At 44.6% G+C, this 22,342-nt stretch overlaps 1 protein-coding gene across 1 annotated transcript in view; it reads left to right on the top strand.

Moving 5' to 3' along the window:
* The window catches only part of AGT (angiotensinogen), a 181,274-nt gene that overhangs the window by 125,039 nt on the left and 33,893 nt on the right, over nt 1-22,342 (top strand). The window contains exons 3-4 of the mRNA XM_056566968.1: nt 7,353-7,620; nt 7,723-7,873. Coding sequence (XP_056422943.1) covers nt 7,353-7,620; nt 7,723-7,873 — 419 coding nt within the window. The remainder of the gene's footprint in view (nt 1-7,352; nt 7,621-7,722; nt 7,874-22,342) is intronic.

Raw genomic sequence — 22,342 nt, 5'->3', positions numbered from 1 at the left:
GGAGAACTTCTTGGCATAGTCCTGCCAGGCACTTTATCTTGAACGGTTACAAAACTGGAAAAAATCTGTGACACAAGAGGGTACTAAAATACCACACAGTTAGTGATGAGCATAACACTTCAGAAATAGGATTTTCTTGACTCCCAACCTAGCCTATCAGAGTGCTTCCTACTTTGTGACATATAGCGAGGAGCACGAGGTTGGGATTCCCTCATGGGATTTACGGTAGTGTCCCAAGAAACATTTGTGAGCCCGGACTGTGCCACTGATGGGTTCATGCTCACAGCAACATTAATGGCAGCGGCTAAGGCCTCTGGGACTACAGTTGGTGCCGGTTGGTTCGGCCTCACCTCCTTGGGTGGAGTAGGCCATGGCACATTAGTCGGTGCCTGCTGGTTAGGCCACACCTCCAGGACTGGAGTAGGCCTAGGCACATACGTTGGTGCCGGTTGATTAGGCCTCACCTCCTCAGGGGGAGTAGGCCTGGGCACGTTCTCTGTTACAGATGACGCTGGACTGGACCTTGACATGTACTTGGGATCCATGATGGGCTGTTTGTACATTTCCTCTTCACAGGCTGTTAGGTAACCTCATCGGCCGGATTCCATGGGGATCTGCATCCCAGTCGTCCAATGGGAAGTATGTGAAGGGTATCTGTGTTGGATTCTTGGGCATAGTTATGGCTGCAGCCCATTCACCCCGCAGACTCTGGGTGTACGCTACAATCTCCCCTCGCTCTAGGGAGTGGTATCTTTTAGGCAGGTAGTCCCGCTGAACGGCCCTTCTATTGACTAATATGGTCCCTTCATGCCGGCAGTCCTGGAGGGTACCAAAGCCTCTGGCTTTATCAAATTTGACAACTGCGGCACGTCGGTGCTCTAAGGGTGGCTCACCCTCTTGAGGATAGTCCAGCATGCGAATATATAGAGCTTCCAGCTTTTTAGTGTCGCTCTGTTGCTCTGCCTGGACTTCACAAGGGAGGCGTTTCGGCCCATACATCTCTCTGCTGGGCCCTTAACTTTTCGATGATGTCGGTAATTTCAGCCTCCCTGGGCGCCCTTTCTGCCTCAGGTGTGGGGACCGGTGGATGGGACCTCCCTACCTGGGGAAGGACGTGGTCCCGCATGTACTGTAGGAGCACAGGCACGTCGCCGAACAACCTTTTTGGGAGAGGGGGGTGATCGCGGGCATGCACTGGCTGGAACTACTTGAGACAAGGGGACCTCTCTCTCTGGGCTTGAGGAAGAACAAAAGACGGCTTCGGCCGGTGTACTTACGTCGGATTCTTTCGGTAGGAATCTCGGCCCAGGATCCCCATGTCCTGTTGTGAGGGGACAGTCTCACCGGTGATGTCGTCGCTGGTGTCCCTGGTGATTCCCCTTTCTTCTTGTAGCGGGGGCAGGTCGCAGGCCTCCTTGGCCCCAAGGAACAACTGCTGCAAGCAGTCAGCGAGTTCCTGGAATAGTTGCACTGCAGCCGTGGTGACTTTCCGCTGACTCTGCACCATCTTAGGATTCTCCTCACATGTCTCGGTGGGCTCCGCCATCTCTGTACTCCTTGCTGCCTGTTCTGGACTGGAGAGGGCTGGCCGCGCGGTCTCTTTTATAAGAGGCTCCAACAAAATGGCAGCCGGCCGGAAGGATGTCATCAGTGCAGCGCTGACTTACTGTCCCCCGGCGAACACTTCGGCATCGGAACGGCAACTTGATATCCACACCCAGGGTCGGGTTGCGGACCAGCGCAGGACATTTTCCCGCGTTTTTCAAGTAAGTCATTAACTCTTGCTGGTACTTGTTGCAGAGGAGAGCACATGGCCACAGAAAGATAATCTTCACATTAGTTCACCAGTTCTGGCACCATGGGGCCTTCCAAATTGTGACATGCTTCCCAAAAACCATTTCAGCAAAATTTGCATATCGACTGGCTCCAGAAAGTTAAACAGATTTTTAATTACTTCTATTAAAAAATCTTAATCCTTTCAGTACTTATGAGCTTCTGAAGTTAAGGTTGTTCTTTTCGGTCTAAGTGCTCTCTGATGACACGTGTCTCGGAAACCGCCCAGTTTCGAAGAGGTTCGCTATGGGGATTTGCTTCTAAACTGGGCAGTTCCCAAGACATGTGTCATCGGAGAGAACTTAGACAGAAAAGAACAACCTTAACTTCAGAAGCTTATATGTACTGAAAGGATTAAGATTTTTTTATAGAAGTAATTTACAAATCTGTTTAACTTTCTGAAGCCAGTTGATATATAAAAAAAAAGTTTTTTTCCTGGATAACCCCTTTAAGTTTAAAAAAAAAAATCATAAAATTTAAAGTATTGACGAAAATTTACCACTATCTTAAAGTAGAATACGTCACAAAAAAAAACTATCTCAGAATCAGACTGATAAGTAAAAGCATCCCAGAGTTATTAATCCATTAAGTGACAGAGGTCAGATTTGCAAAAAATGGCCTGGTCCTTAACCCCTTAAGGACAATGGACGTACTCCTACGCCCCTGTTTCCGAGTCCTTAAGGACCGAGGACGTAGGAGTACGTCCTGTCCATTCCCGGCCCCCCGCCGCTAGCCGGAGGGGAGCCGGTGCCCGATGCCTGCTGAAATCGTTCAGCAGGCATCGCGGCATATCGCCCAGGGGGGTCATTATGCCCCCCCATGTCGGCGATGGCCGCAGATGGCTGGACAATTCAGTCCAGCGATCTGCGGCGATTCCTTGTCAATCGGGTCTCCAGTGACCCGGAATTACTGGCTGATCGGGGCCGTCAGAGACGGCCCCGAACAGCCAGAGCCTGCAGGGGTGAGGTGGCACTGGTGCCACCTCACGATCGCCCTGATTCGTCGGCCGGATTACCGGCCGACCAATCAGGGCGCCTGCTGCGGGTGTCACTCCCGCACCCGCTCCGCCCCTCTTCCGGAGGACGTGAGCGGGTGCGGGACGTGCACCCCTGGTGCTGGGGACCCCGATCCCCGGCGTTAATGTTGGGATCGGGGCCCCAGGAGCGACGGCGGTGGCGGGACTGACCTGTGCGGCGATCAAGCAGCAGCAGGAGGTGAGTGACAGCCTCCTGCTGTTGCTTAGCAACAGCTCCCAGCATGCAAAAAGGGCATGCTGGGAGCTGTAGTTATGCAACAGGAGGAGGCAGACCACCACAACTCCCAGCATTCCCTTATGGGCATGCTGGGACTTATGGTTTTGCAACAGCTGGAGGCACATTCTTTATATGGAAAAGTGTACCTTCAGCTGTTGTGTAACTACAACTCCCAGCTTGCACAAACAGCTAAAGTGCATGCTGGGAGTTGTAGTGGTGCATCTGCTGGTTGCATAACTACAACTCCCAGCATGCCCGTTGGCTGTCGGTGACTGCTGAGAGTTGTAGTTTTGCAACAGCTGAAGGCACACTGAGTTAAGTAGCAAACCAGTGTGTTTCCAGCAGTTGCATAACTACAATCCCCAGCATCCCCAGCCAAAGTAGTATGCCTCCCACTGTTGCATAACTACAACACCCAGCATGCCCTTCCGCTGTCCGTACATGCTGGGGGTTGTAGCTTTTGCAACAGCTGAAGGCACACTGGTTGCAAAACACCGAGTTTGTTGCCAAACTCGGTGTTTCACAACCAGTGTGCCTCCAGCTGTTGCAAAACTACAACTCCCAGCATGCACTGATAGACCGTACATGCTGGGAGTTGTAGTTTTGGAACAGCTGGATGTCCCCCCCCCCCCAATGTGAATGTACAGGGTACACTCACATGGGTGGAGGATTACAGTAAGTATCCGGCTGCAAGTTTGAGCTGCGGCAAATTTTCTGCCGCTGCTCAAACTGCCAGCGAGAAACTACTGTGAACCCCCCGCCCGTGTGACTGTACCCTAAAAACACTACACTACCACAAAATAAAATAAAAAGTAAAAAACACTACATATACACATTCCCCTACACAGCCCCCCTCCCCATTAAAAATGAAAAACGTCTGGTACGCCACTGTTTCCAAAACGGAGCCTCCAGCTGTTGCAAAACAACTACTCCCAGTATTACCAGACAGCCACTGACTGTCCAGGCATGCTGGGACTTTTACAACAGCTGGAGGCACCCTGTTTGGGAATCACTGGCGTAGAATACCCCTATGTCCACCCCTATGCAAGTCCCTAATTTAGGCCTCAAATGCGCATGGCGCTCTCATTTTGGAGCCCTGTCGTATTTCAAGGCAACAGTTTAGGGCCACATATGGGGTATCGCCGTACTCGGGAGAAATTGTGTTACAAATTTTGGGGGGTATTTTCTGCTATTACCCTTTTTAAAAATGAAAAATTTTTGGGAAACCAACATTTTAGGTAAAATTTTTTTTTTTTTTTTTTACATATGCAAAAGTTGTGAATCACCTGTGGGGTATTAAGGTTCACATTACCCCTTGTTACGTTCCCCGAGGGGTCTAGTTTCCAAAATAGTATGCCATGTGTTTTTTTTTTGGCTGTCCTGGCACCATAGGGGCTTCCTAAATGCGGCATGCCCCCAGAGCAAAATTTGCTTTCAAAAAGCCAAATGTGACTCCTCCTCTTCTGAGACCTGTAGTGCGCCAGCAGAGCACTTCTCACCCCCATATGGGGTGTTTTCTGAATCGGGAGAAATTGAGCTTCAAATTTTGGGGGGTATTTTCTGCTATTACCCTTTTAAAAAATGTAAACATTTTGGGAAACCAAGCATTTTAGGTAAAAAAAAATGTTTTTTTTTTACATATGCAAAAGTCGTGAAACACCTGTAGGGTATTAAGGTTCACATTACCCCTTGTTACGTTCCACGAGGGGTCTAGTTTCCAAAATGGTATGCCATGTGTTTTTATTTTTTTGCTCTTCTGGCACCATAGGGGCTTCCTAAATGCGGCATGCCCCCAGAGCAAAATTTGCTTTCAAAAAGCCAAATGTGACTCCTTTTCTTCTGAGACCTGTAGTGCGCCAGCAGAGCACTTCTCACCCCCATATGGGGTGTTTTCTGAATCGGGAGAAATTGGGCTTCAAATTTTGGGGGTATTTTGTGCTATTACCCTTTTTAAAAATGTAAAAATTTTGGGAAACCAAGCATTTTAGGTAAAACATTTTTTTTTTTTTTTACATATGCAAAAGTCGTGAATCACCTGTGGGGTATTAAGGTTCACTTTTCCCCTTGTTACGTTCCCCGAGGGGTCTGGTTTCCAAAATGGTATGCCATGTGGTTTTTTTTTGCGGTTCTGGCACCATAGGGGCTTCCTAAATGCGGCATGCCCCCAGAGCAAAATTTGCTTTCAAAAAGCCAAATGTGACTCCTTCTCTTCTGAGACCTGTAGTGCGCCAGCAGAACACTTTTCACCCCCATATGGGGTGTTTTCTGAATCGGGAGAAATTGGGCTTCAAATTTTGGGGGGTATTTTCTGCTATTATCCTTTTTAAAAATGTAACATTTTTGGGAAACCAAGCATTTTAGGTAAAACATTATTTTTTTTTTTTACATATGCAAAAGTCGTGAATCACCTGTGGGGTATTAAGGTTCACTTTACCCCTTGTTACGTTCCCCGAGGGGTCTAGTTTCCAAAATGGTATGCCATGTTTTTTTTTTTTTTTGCTGTCCTGGCACCATAGGAGCTTCCTAAAGGTGACATGCCCCCCAAAAACCATTTGTCGCTCCTTCCCTTCTGAGCCCTCCACTGCGCCCGCCGAACAATTAACATAGACATATGAGGTATGTGCTTACTCGAGAGAAATTGGGTTTCAAATACAAGTAATAATTTTCTCCTTTTTACCCCTTGCAAAAATTCAAAAATTGGGTCTACAAGAACATGCGAGTGTAAAAAATGAAGATTGTGAATTTTCTCCTTCACTTTTCTGCTATTCCTGTGAAACACCTAAAGGGTTAATACACTTATTGAATGTCATTTTGAATACTTTGGGGGTGTAGTTTTTATAATGGGGTCATTTATGGGGTATTTCTAATATGAAGACCCTTCAAACCCACTTCAAACCTGAACTGGTCCATGAAAAATAGCAAGTTTGAAAATTTTTTGAAAAAATTTCCAAATTGCTGCTCAACTTTGAAGCCCTCTGGTGTCTTCCAAAAGTAAAAACTCATAAATTTTATGATGCAAACATAAAGTAGACATATTGTATATGTGAACCCAAAAATGTTTTATTTTGAATATCCATTTTCCTTACAAGCAGAGAGCTTCAAAGTTAGAAAAATGCAAAATTTTCATTTTTTTCATCAAATTTGGGGATTTTTCACCAAGAAAGGATGCAAGTTACCACAAAATGTTACCACTAAGTTAAAGTAGAATATGTCACGAAAAAACAATCTCAGAATCAGAATGATAACTAAAAGCATTCCAGAGTTATTAATGTTTAAAGTGACAGTGGTCAGAATTGCAAAAAACGCTCTTGTCCTTAAGGTGTAAAATGGCCTGGTCCTTAAGGGGTTAAAGGACAACTGTAGTGGTATACTTTTATATATGCCCGTGCCCGGGCCTCAAAAATTAACTAAATAAACTCATACATACCTTCCTACGAGCCCCCGTTGGTCCAGCACAGGCCTCACGGTCCGGCAGTGCTGATGTCATTCCACTTACTGGGGACAGGGACACCGCAGAGCCGTCGGCGTATCACTGGCCGTAGCGATGTCCTGCCCCGGCCTGTGATAGGCTGAGCCCACTGTCATGTAAGAAGCCGGCCAGAGCTCCTTACATGACAGTGGGCTCAGCCTATCACCGACCGGGGAGGGACATCGCTATGGCCGGTGATACGCCGACAGCTTTGTGGCATCCCCAGGAAGTGGAATGACGTCAGCATTGCCGTATCGTGAGGCCTGTGACGGACCAACGGGGGCTCGTAGGAAGGTATGCATGAGTTTATTTTGTTTATTTTTGTATTTTTTGTATATATAAAAGTGTACCACTACAGTTGTCCTTTAAAGGAGTACTCCGCCCCTAGACATCTTATCCCTTATTTTTACCCATAACGGCTAGTCAAAGGAACTGAGTTAACCCACCTTACGAAATGAACACCCTGTACAGAGGATAGGGAATAAGTGCCCAAAAAGTTAAGCTCCCTGAACTACTCCTTTTAAAACCCCTGTTCTCATGAAAAACTGTTGTTTTTTTCACACATTTTTGCATGAAAAACACTTTCTATGTCTTTTAATTGTTAAAAGTAACAATTTGCACGATATTGCAACTTCTCACAGCTACATTATAAAACAATATGCACATATTTAAAAAAAATCTAAATGGCTGCATGAATAAACTGAAAAGGGACATTCTGGAAGGGAGAAGTGTTCAATGATCATAATGACATGAAACAATTCAGTACAGAGGCTAACAAGTTTTATTTTTTAATACAGGTAAAGTGGCAAAGTCTTTCTTAATTCCAAACCATCAACCTTTCTGGACTGAGCTAAACAAGAGAGTCATGGTTCCTATGATTTCTGTATCAGGAATATTTCAGTTTATTGAAGATAACACTGCAAATCAGTTAATAATAAAGATTTCCTTAACTGACAATGATTTCCTGCTCTTGGTTCAGCCAATAAACGGAAACACCCTTGAGAACATAGAATCTTCCATGGAGCGTGATACATATGTAAAATGGGTGAACAGTTTACCAAAAAAGTAAGACAGCAGTACTCAATACTAGTGTCCAATGTTGGAGAACATAGAACCGTTCCTTTACTGCAACTAATTATTATTTTATTTCTTATTATTGTTTTCCAGATACACTTATATAAATTTATCCTTACCAAAACTGAAAATACAACATTCATACAATATTCAAGATCTTCTTGAGAGTCTGAATGTGTCATATCTGCTTGGAAAAAATGCTGACTTCAGCGGAATGAGCAACACAAACATAAAAGTGGGAAAGGTAATGCTCACAAACACTTTGTAAGGTTTTAGTTTGGGGGGTGGGGTATATGATGACCTTTGTTGGTCCAAGAAGGTTAACTGTCATAAAAACATGACAATCTTAACTTTTAAGTCAAACTAAATTAGAAGTATCCAGATTAAATTAAATGACAATAAACTGAATTTTGTCCCAGTGGAGAGTAGGTCAGAGCTTGTGATATACTCTCTTATGTTTATATAGCTAGGAGTAAAGCATGACAATAACTGCCTCAAACCCTAGTACTTTAAAATACCTTTTTAAAGGTACTGGCTGGTACGGGGGACGCTAATCAGTTTGATGCTTACTGTGCCCTGATCCGCCGGGCCGTTCGGGCGATATCTTCGTTTTCCCCTATATGCTAATTAAATGCTAACTGGCACAGGTGAGGTAACTGGCACTCTGACGTCAGCGGCCGCCGGCCGCAGTGCCGCCCAGCTCATCAATATTCCTATCAATATTGATGAGCTGGGCGTCGCTGCGGCTGGCGGCGGTGATGTCAGAGTGCCAGTTAATGCCACCTGTGCCAGTTAGCACTTAATTAGCATATAGGGAAAACAAAGATATCGGCCCGGTGGATCTGGGCAAAGTAAGCATCAAACTGTTCAACGTCCCTCGCACTATCAGCCAGTACCGCTGTTAGTGCGGGGGGAGCAAGCTGACAGTTTTCCTTTAATCATATCTGTGTGTGGCTGTGTGTTCACACACAAGAATTCTGCACGGACATTCCGCAGCAGCAGAGTCATATTCATTTCAATAGGATTCTGCAGAGCTGTGCAGATCCCCATTCTGGAGTTCACATGTCTATTCTTTCTGCAGAGTCCGCACAGAAATGAGGCAGCGCATTTATGAGCAGTCCTAGCGCCAGTCGTCAGTAGTATGACTACACAAAAATTATATGTGCAGACATTCCACCATGTGAACATAGCCTTACTTTCATTTGCAATCTGAGAATGCTGGGATGATGTTTTCCATCAAAGTGTCTGCACAGTTTCTTTACTCTGAAAAGCATATTTTTTTTGCAGCTGTCTTTTGCTAAAATAATAAATAAATAAAATAATAGTGTATTTACCTGAAATAATGGCTGTGCGCATTACAAGCCATTGGATTTAAGAACGGGCAAAAGATGTCCTTGTGTGCTGTAAGATGGCTAAAAACTACCATTTTTGTTACAAAAGGCAGCTGAAAAAATGATGTGTGAGCCATGCCTTAAAGGGTTACTCCTGTAGAAAACATTTTTTTGAATCAATTGGTGCCAGAAAGTTAAACAGATTTGTAAATTACTTCTATAAAAAAAAATCTTAATCCTTCCAGTATTCATCAGCTGCTGTATAATACAGAGGAAGTTATTTTCTTTTTGAATTTCTTTACTGTCTGACCATGGTGCTCTCTGCTGACACCTCTGTTCATGTCAGGAACTGTCCAGAGCAGGAGAGGTTTGCTATGGGGAATTGTTCCTGCTCTGGACAGTTCCTGACATGGACAGAGGTGTCAGCAGAGAGCACGTGGACAGAAAGAAAAGAAATTAAAAAAGAAATTAACTTCCTCTGTATTATACAGCAGCTGATAAGTACTGGATGGATTAAGATTTTTAAATAGAAGTAATTCACAAATCTGTTTAACCTGTGGGGTGTTAAGGCTCACCATACCACTAGTTACGTTCCTTGAGGGTTGTCGTTTCCATAATAGTGTGCGATCTGGGGGGTTTTGCTGTCCTGGCAGCATAGGGGCTTCCTAAATGGGACATGCCCCCCAAAAACCATTTCAGAAAAACTCACTCTCCTAAATCCCATTGTTGCTCCTTCGCTTCTGAGCCCTCTAGTGCACGCGCCGAACACTTGACATACACATGAGGTATTTTCTTACTCGAGAGAAATTGGGTTACAAATTTTGAGAGGATTTTTTTCTTTTTACCCCTTGTAAAAATTCTAACACTGGGTCTACAAGAACATGCCAGTGTAAAAAATGAAGATTTTGAATTTTCTCCTTCACTTTGCTGCTATTCCTGTGAAACACCTAAAGGGTTAAAACACTTACTGAATGTCTTTTTGAATACTTTGAGGGGTGCAGTTTTTATAATGGGGTCATTTATGGGGTATTTGTAACCAGAAGACCCTTCAAATCCACTTCAAACCTGAACTGGTCCCTGAAAAATTCCGATTTTGAAAATTTTGCGAAAAATTGGAAAATTGCTGCTGAACTTTGAAGCCCTCTGATGTTTTCCAAAAGTAAAAACTCATCAATTTTATGATGCAAACATAAAGTAGACATATCGTATATGTGAATCAATATATCATTTATTTGGAATATCCATATTCCTTATAAGCAGAGAGCTTCAAAGTTAGAAAAATGCAAAATTTTCACATTTTTCATGAAATTTTTGAATTTTTCACCAAGAAAGGATGCTAGTATCGACGAAAATTTACCACTAACATAAAGTAGAATATGTCACAAAAAAATTATCTCGGAATCAAATTTATAAGTAAAAGCATCCCAGAGTTATTAATGCTTAAAGTGACAGTGGTCAGATTTGCAAAAAATGCTCCCGTCCTTAGGGTCATAATGGGCTCTGTCCCCAAGGGGTTAACCAATTCCCTCCCAACCAGATGCTCCCTAGTTGGTTGGAGCAAATGCCCTAATAAGGGCACTGCACAGACAAAGCTGTCCCTTTTCTAACAAACCCCAGAAAATCCCTACCAGAAGGAGGAGTAATATGAATAAATTGGCATCCAAAAATAGTTACAACTAGGTCAAGACAATTACGCCAGATGGTACAGTGATATATGGACTGATATATACAGACAGTAACCACTTAGAATTAAATGGGCACTGTCAGATACAAAAAAAATTGATATGTTGTAAAGCATGCAAAACCAATAGGTTTTGCAATGGCTTTCATCAGAAAATTTTCAGTTTTTCATACTGAAAAAGCAAGTCAAACTGCCTGCTTGGACACATACTAGTCCTGCTGTGTCCATGCATCATCACCTATGTCATGGACACACTTCCTTGATTAACAGCTGTGAACGCAGGGCTCACAGCTGGAGGAAAAATCCTCCCACTGTCAGCTTGTGTCCCGCTACTGTCAGTGAGGACAAGCTGGGAGTTGTAGTTTTGCTAATGCTAGGGGAGATGTGAGCAGACAGCATACTGAGGGAGGGGGCGGAGACCTACACAGTGAGGCCACACACCCTCCCTTTGAGAGGAATTCAGACTAGTGAGCTAAATTTAAAGTGTAATAAAAATATAAATAAATGTGCTAGACACAAAAATTAGATTTACATGGTCAGGATTAGGTAATGAGTGATATATTTAAAAAAAAATTTTTTGGTTGGATCTGACAGGTATGCTTTAAGTGCTCGCAATATCACAGAAAGACACATTAGTCCCTGGACACAATAGTTATGGGAAAAGTTCCAGTGTTAGGCTAGGTTTCCACACAGGTTTTGTTTCTGGTATTTTTTGGAAAACTGCCACTGCAGTTTTTGAGTTAGAGCCAGAAGTGTATTCAAATGGAATGGGAAATATAAGGGGCTGGTGCGGGGCTTCGGGGACTTGACACTGCACGATTGCAGCCTGAAATTGAATGGGATATGCAGTGGCAAAATCTGGTACATAGGTGGACCAATGCTGGCATTATCTCATGCCCTATTTTCATTATATCTCATGCAAGTGTGGTGACTGGGGTGTTGCAGTAGGTAGCAGGGTCTGGTGGTATAAACCCTGGAGGCAAGATGTTGTTAACCCCTTAGTGTTCATGATGCCAGGATGTGGTTATTCCGGTATGGTAACCGCCGTCAACCAACCCAAAAACGTTTTTTTTAAATAAAGGAATGTCCACAGCAAGGATTCTGAATAAACTGGAACTTTTACTTGAAATGCTTAGGAAACAGTCTTTACAATTATACAGTTCTTTCAGAGGCAACCGGAACACAGGATACCTCACAGGCTTGCTTGGACTTGTCGTTATTGAGATATTTAGGCAGGCCACTGTGCTACTAATATATTCCTTAGCTGAGTAGAAGTCACTGGATTTGTAGAGAGAATTGTAACTCACGTTTTAGAAGTGGTTGCGTTTCTTTAGGCTTTGGCCTAGATGAGATGAATTTGCAGTATACAGGACTTTATGCTTTCTTTATGTCCAGGAGGTAAGAGAGTGCAGGAACAAGAGAGCTAACTGAGAGACTACAGCCCCTTATATACTAGGGGGCTGGACTAAAGCTCATTGGTTGCTAATGCCTGGGGTTCCTGTGCCCAAGGAACTCTGGGTATATCACATGACAGGAGGTCACACGACCAAGAAAGGTCCTATACAAGGTATACAAACTATACAACTTTATACATACAGACAATATGTACACAATGCAAATACATTACCTTTATATGAGGCAACAAGGGGGGAGCCCTGCAGGAGAGCCCTTATGGACTCAAGGGACTCTTCCTGAGGGACTTAAGGAGGGGACAGGACAAGGTCCTGTTCCCAGGACACCACACAAGATTCTGTAATATTATTGTTGTTCACTCCTTTCTTGATGCCCCTGATGAACCCCAATTTCTGTTTGTGGGGTGAAACGTGTCGGGTTGTTTTGTGAAATAGAGGAATAGTGCCCACACAGTGGAATAATAATGGTATACACCGTTTGGCGGTGATTGAATACACTGTTTGGCTGTGTCAGTTCCCAAGACAGGAGAATAGGCACTTATTTTTGTATTATGTGTTGTGATATCCTGCTTTGACTGAATTGTCAGGAAAGAAGAATTTGTGTTTTCTTTTTTCTCATATCACCACGATTCGGTTGGCATCATTTTTTAAAATCTATAAAATAGCTTAAAAGTTATGTTTTAGGTATTGTATTTTCTCTGTCTGTGATATTTTGTTATAAGACAACAATAAATGACCCAATGGGGGGGGGGGGGGGGGGGGGGGTTAGGGGCTCTTGACACTAAACAAATACAAAACCCCAGGGCCGGAGCCCGGAGCCTAGAACCCCCCTATTGTAGTAGAATTCCACCACTAAAACTTGCAGCAAAACAAAAAAAAATCAAAACTTTAAAACTGATACTGTGTTGGTCTATTTATCATGCGATAAATCCACCAGAATGTAATTCTGTAAAGTGCAACAGTACACTGTGTATCAAGTCACTTCATCACAGTATAAAATGTTAAAATAAGACTGTCAGCCAATGTTGTCAGGAGGCTAGATAGCAATGGTCAAGATCCATTGCCATCTAGCCTCTTGACAACGCCAATTTCACAGTGAAACATGTCAAGGACAGCATGACAGTCTAATTTTAACATTTCATACTATGAACCCAGATTGTGTCTATCCATGCTGTATGCGATAGAGGAAGTTGTATTTCTTTCTGGAGTTCTTTTCAGCCTGACCACAGTGCTCTCTGCTGACACCTCTGTCGGTATCAGGAATTGTTAAGAGCAGGAGAAGTTTTCTATGGGGATTTGCTTCTCCTCTGGACAGTTCCTTACATGGACAGAGGTTTCAGCAGAGAGTTCTTTGGTCAGACTGAGAAGAATTCCAGCAAGAAATACAACTTGGGTCATATAGCAACTGATAAGTACAGGACGAATTTAGATTTTTGAATAGAAGTAATATACACATCTGTTTAACTTTCTGGCACCAGTTGATTTTAGTATCAAACAGATCAAATTTTATGAAGGCAAAAGATAGAGATATACAATGTAATATGTCAGGGACATATCCAAAGGTGGAATAGAAAACAAGAACCATAACTATAACAGGCATATATCCGAGGTCAGTACAGATGGGTGACAATAGAGCAAAATCTCAATCGGCAAAAAGAAAGTACAAACAATAATGCATATTCAATAAATGAAAGGGAACATCCGGGCAGTAAGGTAAGGACATCCACGGGGCCCAGACTCTCTCAAAGTGATCCACAACATCATCCCTCATGGCATTAAAGGAGTACTCCAGCACAACATAACTTATCTCCTATCCAAAGGATAGGGGATAAGTTATAGATCACAGGGGGTCCGAGCGCTGGGGCCCCCCAGGATCTCCTCCATGTACCCTATAGAGATACATGGAGGGGGCGTGTCTGCCGTGGCTTTCTGCTGGGAACGAAACTGCACTTCCTGCAGACTGCTGCGGGATCCCAGGGGGCCCCAGCACTCGGACCCCCTAATCTATAACTTATCCCCTATCCTTTGAATAGGGGATATGTTTTGTTGCGCTGGAGTACTCCGTTTTTCAGAGAGCATAACTCGGTCTAGTGAAAGATAAGACTGCTTCCAACTAGCTGCGATATGTATACGAGCAGCCAACAAAATAAATTGCATCAAATGAAATATCCTGTTCTGCATCCTGGAGGGGCGCGCCCCAAGCAAGCAAAAAGCAGGCTTATAGGGACAGCGATGTGCGGAGTCCTCTCTGAAAAAAGCTAAGACAGACTCTCAAAAGGCTCTCAGCCCCACCAGGTATGGGACATTGTACCCCGGTGATTACATCCCCGATAAAAGAAAGGGGATGAGGAAGGAAAAATTGCATGTAAACGAGAGGGAACATAACTGGCCCGGTGAAGAACCTTCAGTGAGATCTCAGTCAATGAGACTTGCCAATTACCCTTACTAACAGTCCTGCTATTGAGCTGGCGAGTAATACGAAAGTCCTCCTCCCACTGCAACATGAATGGTAGCTTACAATCTCATGGGGGCAAATTAAGCATACTATATAAAGGCATTCACCGTCTAAAGCAATTCACCCCTTGGAAGTCCGTTTTCTATTACAGCTCTTGTGATTGGGAAGGCTGCAGACCGGGCACTATCACCTCTCCATGCTTACCATTGTTGTGTGCACACAACCACTGATGGTAAGAGTTTCTAGTTATTATACTAGCTTACCTAAAGGTGGTTTTACGCTATGGTGCGCTCTCCTTTTTATCTTTGAACCAGGAAAACTGGGACTGGGGAAGACTCGGGGAGAAAAGAGGATTGTGGAAAAGAGGAGTGAAAGGAGAGGCTCCAGACTGGAGAGAATACTTGAACAAAATCATTTGCCAGAGAGAGAGAGAATTTAGAGTGAGCAAGGCAGAGGAAGGGACAAGGTGAGAGACAACAGGGAGAGACTAAAAGAGGGCAGAGAGAGATTAAGGAGAAAGCAAAGAGGCTTCCAGTCGGACCAACAGGGGGGCACCAGACGGGACAGGAAAGGGCATCATTTGGGCTAGCCTAGCAGCATGATAATATTTTGAGAAATAAGGGACAGAGAGACCGCCCAGGCGCTTATGAAAGTACATAATGCATCTCGGAATGCGGGGGTAACTTGTTCTGCCATAAAAAGCGGAAGACATCTCTCTGAAGTCCAATGAGATCTGAGAAAGAGACGGGTATAGGTAAAGTAGGGAAGAAATGTAGTAAACGAGGTAACAACACCATCTTCACACCTTGAACCCTACCAAGCCAAGATAAATGTGGAAGATGCCTTGAGCGCAAATCATTTCGAATACACTGATAGAGTTTAGGATAGTTAGCTGAGTAGAGAGAAGAAATAGAAGAGGTGAGCACAGTTCCAAAATAGGATAGTTTAGAGGTAGAGTCAGGGAAGCCAAAGATAAGATTAATCAACTTCTGGGTCCAAGAAGGAACACAACAAAAGAGGGTTTCAGAATTGTTGACCTTCAGCCCCGACATAGCCGAAAAACCAGAAAGAGTGCGAAATAGGTTAGTTGGGGAGATCAAAGAGTTTGTAAGGGTTAGTAATAGATCATCAGCAAACAAACTTAACTTGTAGTAAACCTGTCCCATGCGTGCACCCATGACATTCGGACATGCCACCAGGGCAAACAAGGCCGGTGACAATGAACAACCCTGGCAAGTTCCCCTGAAGATCTTGATTGGATGTGGATCAGCAGTGGGGAGCTTTAGGTATGCAGAGGGCTGAGAATCCAACAAGTGAAGCACATGAACAAAAGGGCTTTCAAAGCTCATGTTAGAAAGGACAACAAATAAGTAAGGCCAAGATAAACTATCAAAGGCCTTCTCTATATCGAGGGCCAGGACCATCAGGGGCATGGAAGAAGAGGTGCTCCAGTGAATGTTGTCCAGTACCTTCCTGACATGGTCAGGGGCCTGCCGGCTAGGGATAAGTCCCACCTGGTCTGTGTGGATAAGATGGGGGAGTAAAGAATTGAGTCTACGAGCTAATATAGAAGTAAGAATCTTGGTGTCCAGATTTATGAGGGAAATAGGCAGATAGAAACTAGTTGGGGGTCTTTGTGAGGTTTGGGGATGACTGTTATAACAGCATCTAAATATTCAGAAGGGAGAGTGGGGGCGAAGAGTAGGCGGTTGCAAAGAGAGGTGAGATGGGGGAGGAGGAGGGAAGAGAACTTCTTATAGTACTGTGTTGAAGGCATTTAGAAAATCCGTATCAGCAGATGAAAGAGATGGAAGAGAAATAGAAGCAAGATAAGAGGATAGACAAGAGGGGAAATCAGGCAAATGTTTTGGGTCAGCATACAGATGAGAATAGAAATCATGAAAAGCCTAATAGATGTGTTGAGGATGGAAGGAATAGGAACTAGGATGCAACTGAATCTTTTGAACATAATTAAGCATTCACTTCTGTTTCAATTGGTGGGCCAGCAATTTATCTGGTTTATTCCCAAAGCGAAAGTACATAGTACATCTTACATTAATACAGAGACTGAGTAGGTTGATGAGCAAGAGATAATTTGGTCATCTTGTGTTCCAAAGTTGTCTATCTCGTTTAAGCCTGGAGGCAATAGAAATTGTTAAGCTTTGCGCTCGTGCCTCACATGCTGGCCGTGAGTGAATGGTCCCCTTACCTTCTGCTGCCGACAGGGCTGGGACTCACATTGCGGGATGCACCCGCATGCGAGCCCCAGTTTGTCACTCTCCCGGTGTTTCCCCTGCCTCTGCTTCCGCCTCTCTGCTCCGGCGCGAGTGTCCCCGTCCCTTAGGGCGAGCGCGCGCCTGAGCTTTAAGATTTAAAGGGCCAGTACGCTCATTAGTGTAACCACCTGTGTCTTGCTGATAAATTCCTCCACCCTCCTCAGTTCTCTGCCGGATCTTTGTTGCCTTGTGCCCTAGAAAAAGCGTTCCTTTGTATTGCCTTGCGGTGTACCAGATCTCCTGCTCTTGTGACCTTGACCTTGCTTCTCTGGCGCATGCCTAATGAACTTCTGCTAAGTCCTGACTATGCTACTGTGCTGCCTACCCTGACCTACAGCTATCCTGATTACGAGTTGTCTCATCCCTTCTGTGCTTCGCATCTCCTCAGCCACCTGTGTGGTCGATCCGTTGCCAGGGGTTGCGACCTGGGTGTCGTCTGCAGCAGCAAGCCCATCCTGCTTTGCGGCGGGCTCTGGTAAAGACCAGAGGCACCTTAGACTCCGCTCCCTGGCACGGTCCGAGTCATCTGCCACACAGGTCCAGCAGATCCGCATACACCTGTCTTCAGAAACGTGAGTGTTACAGAAATAAGTTTCCCTCTAATATAGGCCTTGTGGACCGACCACACCCAGATCGGATCAGAATCAGGTAGTGCATTAAGTGAAAAATAGGAGGTAAGAGCCTAATAAACCTGCCGCTTAATCTCAGGATTAGTCAGCAGAGACTTGTTTAGGCGCCATTGAAATGGTGTGGAGGGACAGCCCACAAGGTCTAGTTCGGCCAGGACCATATCATGATCTGACCACATAGATAATGCAAGACAAGCATACAACAGGGAGGGTAAGGAAGGAAAATTAGTGAGAATCTAGTCTATACGTGTATAGTGATGGGGGGGTGTGATTGTTACTATATTGGTATTATATTGCTACTCCTCTTCCCCACACACCAATAGTAGCCTACAGAAATGGAACATAGACCCATCAGGACTGAGAAAAGGACAATGACAAAAAAAATGTATACCAGACACACAACTAACAACAAAACAAAAAGTCCAACAGTACGTGGAAAGCCGAGGTAGACATTAGCAGACCACAGATTACTTCCATACCCTTCATCGGGGAGGAGGGAACATGAAGTCCAGTCACAACAAGCTCCCGTCATCAGAGCGCGAATGGAGATCAGGGCAAAAAAGAAAGCAAAAAGTAGGGAACAGTTCAGGCAGGTGTATGAAGGTGCCGAGTCCACATGTGGAAGTGGACTGCCAAGCAGCCTTTGGAACTGCAGTCCTGGTAGGGCAGGCAGCTCTCTGGCTTAATGGGTTTGCATCAGTCCAGGTGATGTTCTCCTTATGCAGGACTTCCTGTGCAGCGGAGAGAGAGCACAAAACATAGGAGCGCGATCCGACTTGGAATGAAAGTGAAAATGGGAAACCCCATCGATATTTAATGTGCTCCCTTTGGAGAGCCAGGGTGATGGGGTGAAAGCTGTGGCGCCGCTCCAGGGTGGAAGGGGCCAGGACAGAATAGAGGCAGACTTCAGGAGGCATGTCAGGCAGGGTAGGACAATTCCTAGTGGCAACTAGGAGCAAGTCCTGAACCTCCGAATAGTGTAGCTTATGCACCACATTGCGTAGAATGTCAGGGTTCCTGGGTCGGGCCAGGGTTTGGTGTATTCTGTCCATGCAAAGTAATTCCAACTCGGTTTGAGGAAGAAGCGCACCAAATAAAGTATTGACTGCCCCCTTAAGATCTGTCCCTGTGGGACCAGTTTTCTAGGTCCTCTAATTTGAATTCAAGGGCCTCTAGCCTCTCAACGTGCTAGTCTATATATTATGCCGGTCAGCCTCAGCTGTGTCCACCAGCTCGTCTCGTCTTATTTTCATTGTTGGACACTTTCTGATCCAAATCTTGGATTTGTTGGGAAAAATCACTCACTGCCTTCTAAAGCTCGTCTGGAAGAGCTGATTAATGTTGCGGTACATTTTGGCGGGTGTGAGGTGCGAGGAGTCAGTGGTGTCCTCATCATCAGAAGGAAGCTTGGAGCGTGAGGGCAAAGCAGGTGCCATCTTGGAGGCCGAACCAAAAGAATAAACTGTGACAGGCTTCGGGTAAGCTTCTGTTTGTTGTTCTTAGCTGATCTGGACATCTTTAGGAAATGAATAGTGAAGTTCTTGCAGCTTAGGAGCCCGAAGGGTGCTTAGAGGAGCTGTTTAACGTGTGGCCAGCATGGATCTCACATCACCCGCCTCCACACTCGTGAGCTGCATGTATCTGCCCCCCTGGCACCAGTTGATTTAAAAATAATTGTTTTCCACCTGAGTACTCCATTAAGTACCTTGTTAGACAGACCCTTATTCCTTATATTTAAAAATGGGCACTGTCAGATATAAATATTTTTTTAATGTTGTACATCTTGGCAAAACATTAACCTTTCTAATATACTTCATAAGAACATTTTATTCCCTTTTTTATAGAAATCATGGCTTATAAAATCATGGCTTTGTCCAAGCTGAAGCACAGGCATGGACAAAGTCCAGTAAGTGAGGGGGGACTAGCACTCCTCTGTGCTCTCTCCTGTGCTCTCTCTTGTCCTATCAGATAGGAGAGAGCACAGAGGAGTGCTAGCCCACCCTCACTTACTGAACTTTAACAGTCAAACCAAGAATCTTTTATTGAAAAGAATAATGATAGCAGTACAAAAGGCAAAAGATAAATAGTAAAATGCCTTTTCAGGCATAAAATCATATAATAACAGATAAAACAGAGAACATGGAGGTTACATCATCTCGTTGGTTAGCACAGAAACAAAGAACATAGCACATATGCATGGAAAACAGTACAAATACAGGGTAATGGCAGGATCGGTCGTCCCAAACAGTCGCCTCAAGCACATATAATACCTAGGAAAATTCCCCGCCCCCCAGTTCAATATAGAGAAAGGCAATTCTGCATAGGTGGGCAATAAGAGGAGGCCTGCCATTCTTCCCATAATTTATCAAAATATTCCACCCTGTTCTCACGAATGGCAGACAATTTTTCACAAAGCATAATAAAGTTAACTCTATCGATAACCTTCTGAAATGACAATAACGGGGATTTCCATTGGGCCGCTATATGAATCCTGGTGGCCATAAGAATGAATTGAGCCATTCGAAAGGTGCGGAATGGCATCCTACTGGGTCTGTTGCTTAAAAGACAAAAAGATGGGGAACTGGGCATGCGGTCACCAAATAAATCTACCAGGACCGCATGAACCCTTCTCCACAATTGCGCTACCGTAGGGCAGCTCCACCAAATATGATGCATAGAACCAGCAGTCTGACATCCCCTGAAGCAAAGAGGAGACACCGATGGGTATAGTGTGTGCAATCTAGAAGGGACCATATAGACCACATTTTAATAGATGTCTCCATCAAGGAGACCTGCCAACTACCCTTAATAATAGCCGTGCAACAAGCATGCCATTGGGGCAAAGATAGGGTCACACGGAGGTCCCGTTCCCAGGCTGCCATGAAGCGCAGTTTAGTATCAGTAGGGGGAGCATTTAGATGAGCATAAATGCGAGAAAGCATGCCTGGCAACGTAGGACCATAAAGCAAGGCTGCTTCATAGAATGTAGTATGTACCTGAAAGCCTTTAGGTCCCAACGAGGAGTAATATGATAGGATTTGAAGGGCCCGGAAATATTCCCCAGGCGGGAGTGTATGTATAGAGCAGAGTTGTGTTATGGTGATCAATTGTTTACCCACCAGCAGGTCAGATAATTTAGTTAGTCAGAATATAAAGCGGTGGAAATGCCAGGTTGAAAAGAGGGATTAGAAAGAAAGGGGAGGAGGGGAGGTATAGGGGACTGCAGACGGAATTTGAAGCGAACCAGACGCAAAAGAGACAAGGAAAACAGAGTGATTTGCGCCAAAGAGAAGAGAAGAGCTGAGACAGGACAAGAGGACCGCATCGAGGCAGAAAAAGAGTAGGGAGAGATAAGGGATGCCTCCAACCCCACCCATCTAGGGACATTTTGCGTGGCGTGTGTGAGGGCCAATTGGGCTAGGCGAGCAGCATAGTAATATTTCAGCAGGTTGGGAACCGATAGGCCACCCACCCTTTTATGATAATGCATAACAGTCTTATTAATGCGGGGTCGTCTCCCATTCCAGATGTAATGGGAAATAGTGTGTTGAAGAGAGCATATGTCTTTTTTCACTACCGGGATGGGAAGGGAGCGGAACAAATACAGGATGCGTGGAAGAATAACCATTTTACATACATTTATGCGACCTATCCACGAGATATGGGGTACCGTCCACTTAGTGAGATCCGCTCTAATAGAGCGAAATAGTGGAGGATAGTTTGCCGCATATAAAGCTTTAAGGGATGTAGTAAGAGGACAGGCCTTGGGAGGAATCATGAAACCCAAAATTTTATGAAATCAATTGACGTTTCAAAGGTGGGACATTGCAATACATAACATACATAACCTCCGATTTAGCCACATTCACCTTCAACCCTGACAGCCCAGCAAACCTATCCAAGAGAGTGAGTAAATTAGGTAAAGTAACTAAAGGATTCGTTAACGTCAGGAAAAGGTCATCTGCAAATAGACTAGTTTTATATTCCAGCGAACCCACCACAAGGCCCTTAATGTCAACATTGTCTCAAATAGTAACCGCCAAGCTCCATCACGAGCGCAAAAAGCGGTGAGAGGGGGCATCCCTGGCGCGTTCCCCTCCCTATAGATATAGATGAGGGTGAAGTGGAGGGCAGCTTCAAGTAGGCCGTTGGGGCCGAATAAATGCCACGCAACATGCTAACAAAGGGACCCGAAATGCCAAATTTCGACAGTACCTGAAACAGGTAGGGCCACGAGACCGTATCAAAGGCCTTTTCTATATCTAGCGCTAGGGCGACCATGGGAGTTTTAGATACATCTGAATAGTTGATAAGGTTTAAGATCTTCCTAATATTATCTGGGGCTTGTCGGCCTGGGATAAATCCCACCTGGTCTAGGTGGATAAGAGAGGGCAAATAGGAATTAAGTCTAGAAGCAAGAATAGAGGTAAGTAGTTTAGAATCGACATTAAGAAGAGAGATAGGACGATAGTTAGAGGGTAGAGTGTGGTCCTTAGAGGGTTTAGGCAAGACAGTGATCAAAGCATCAAGAAATTCAGAGGGAGGTTTGGCGCCAGAAAAAAGGGAGTTGAAAAAGGAAACAAGATGAGGAATTAGCAAAGAGGAAAAGGTTTTAAAGTAGGAGGCAGAAAATCCGTCCGGGCCGGGAGACTTGCCCAATTTAAGATGGCCAATGGCCCATTCTACCTCCTCCACCGTGATGGGTCCGTTCAAGGCCTCCCGGTCCAAAGCAGATAAAGATGGGAGAGACAATTGAGAGAAAAAGGCATTGAAAGAAGCAGAATAATTAGGGGGAGAAGGAGGAGCCGAGTAGAGGTGAGAATAGAAGGAAGAAAAAGCCTCATAAATACGATCAGGGTGGGATGTGCGGAGGCCCGGTCTCAACTGAACACTATGTACCCCGGTTAAATGAGGAAGTTTTCTTAAGCA

This window comes from Hyla sarda, chromosome 3, assembly GCF_029499605.1.
Source record: "Hyla sarda isolate aHylSar1 chromosome 3, aHylSar1.hap1, whole genome shotgun sequence".
In the NCBI taxonomy this organism is placed as follows: Eukaryota; Metazoa; Chordata; class Amphibia; order Anura; family Hylidae; genus Hyla; species Hyla sarda.
The sequence above is the reverse complement of the archived record's forward strand: the minus strand, read 5'-3'. Positions and strand labels throughout refer to the sequence as shown.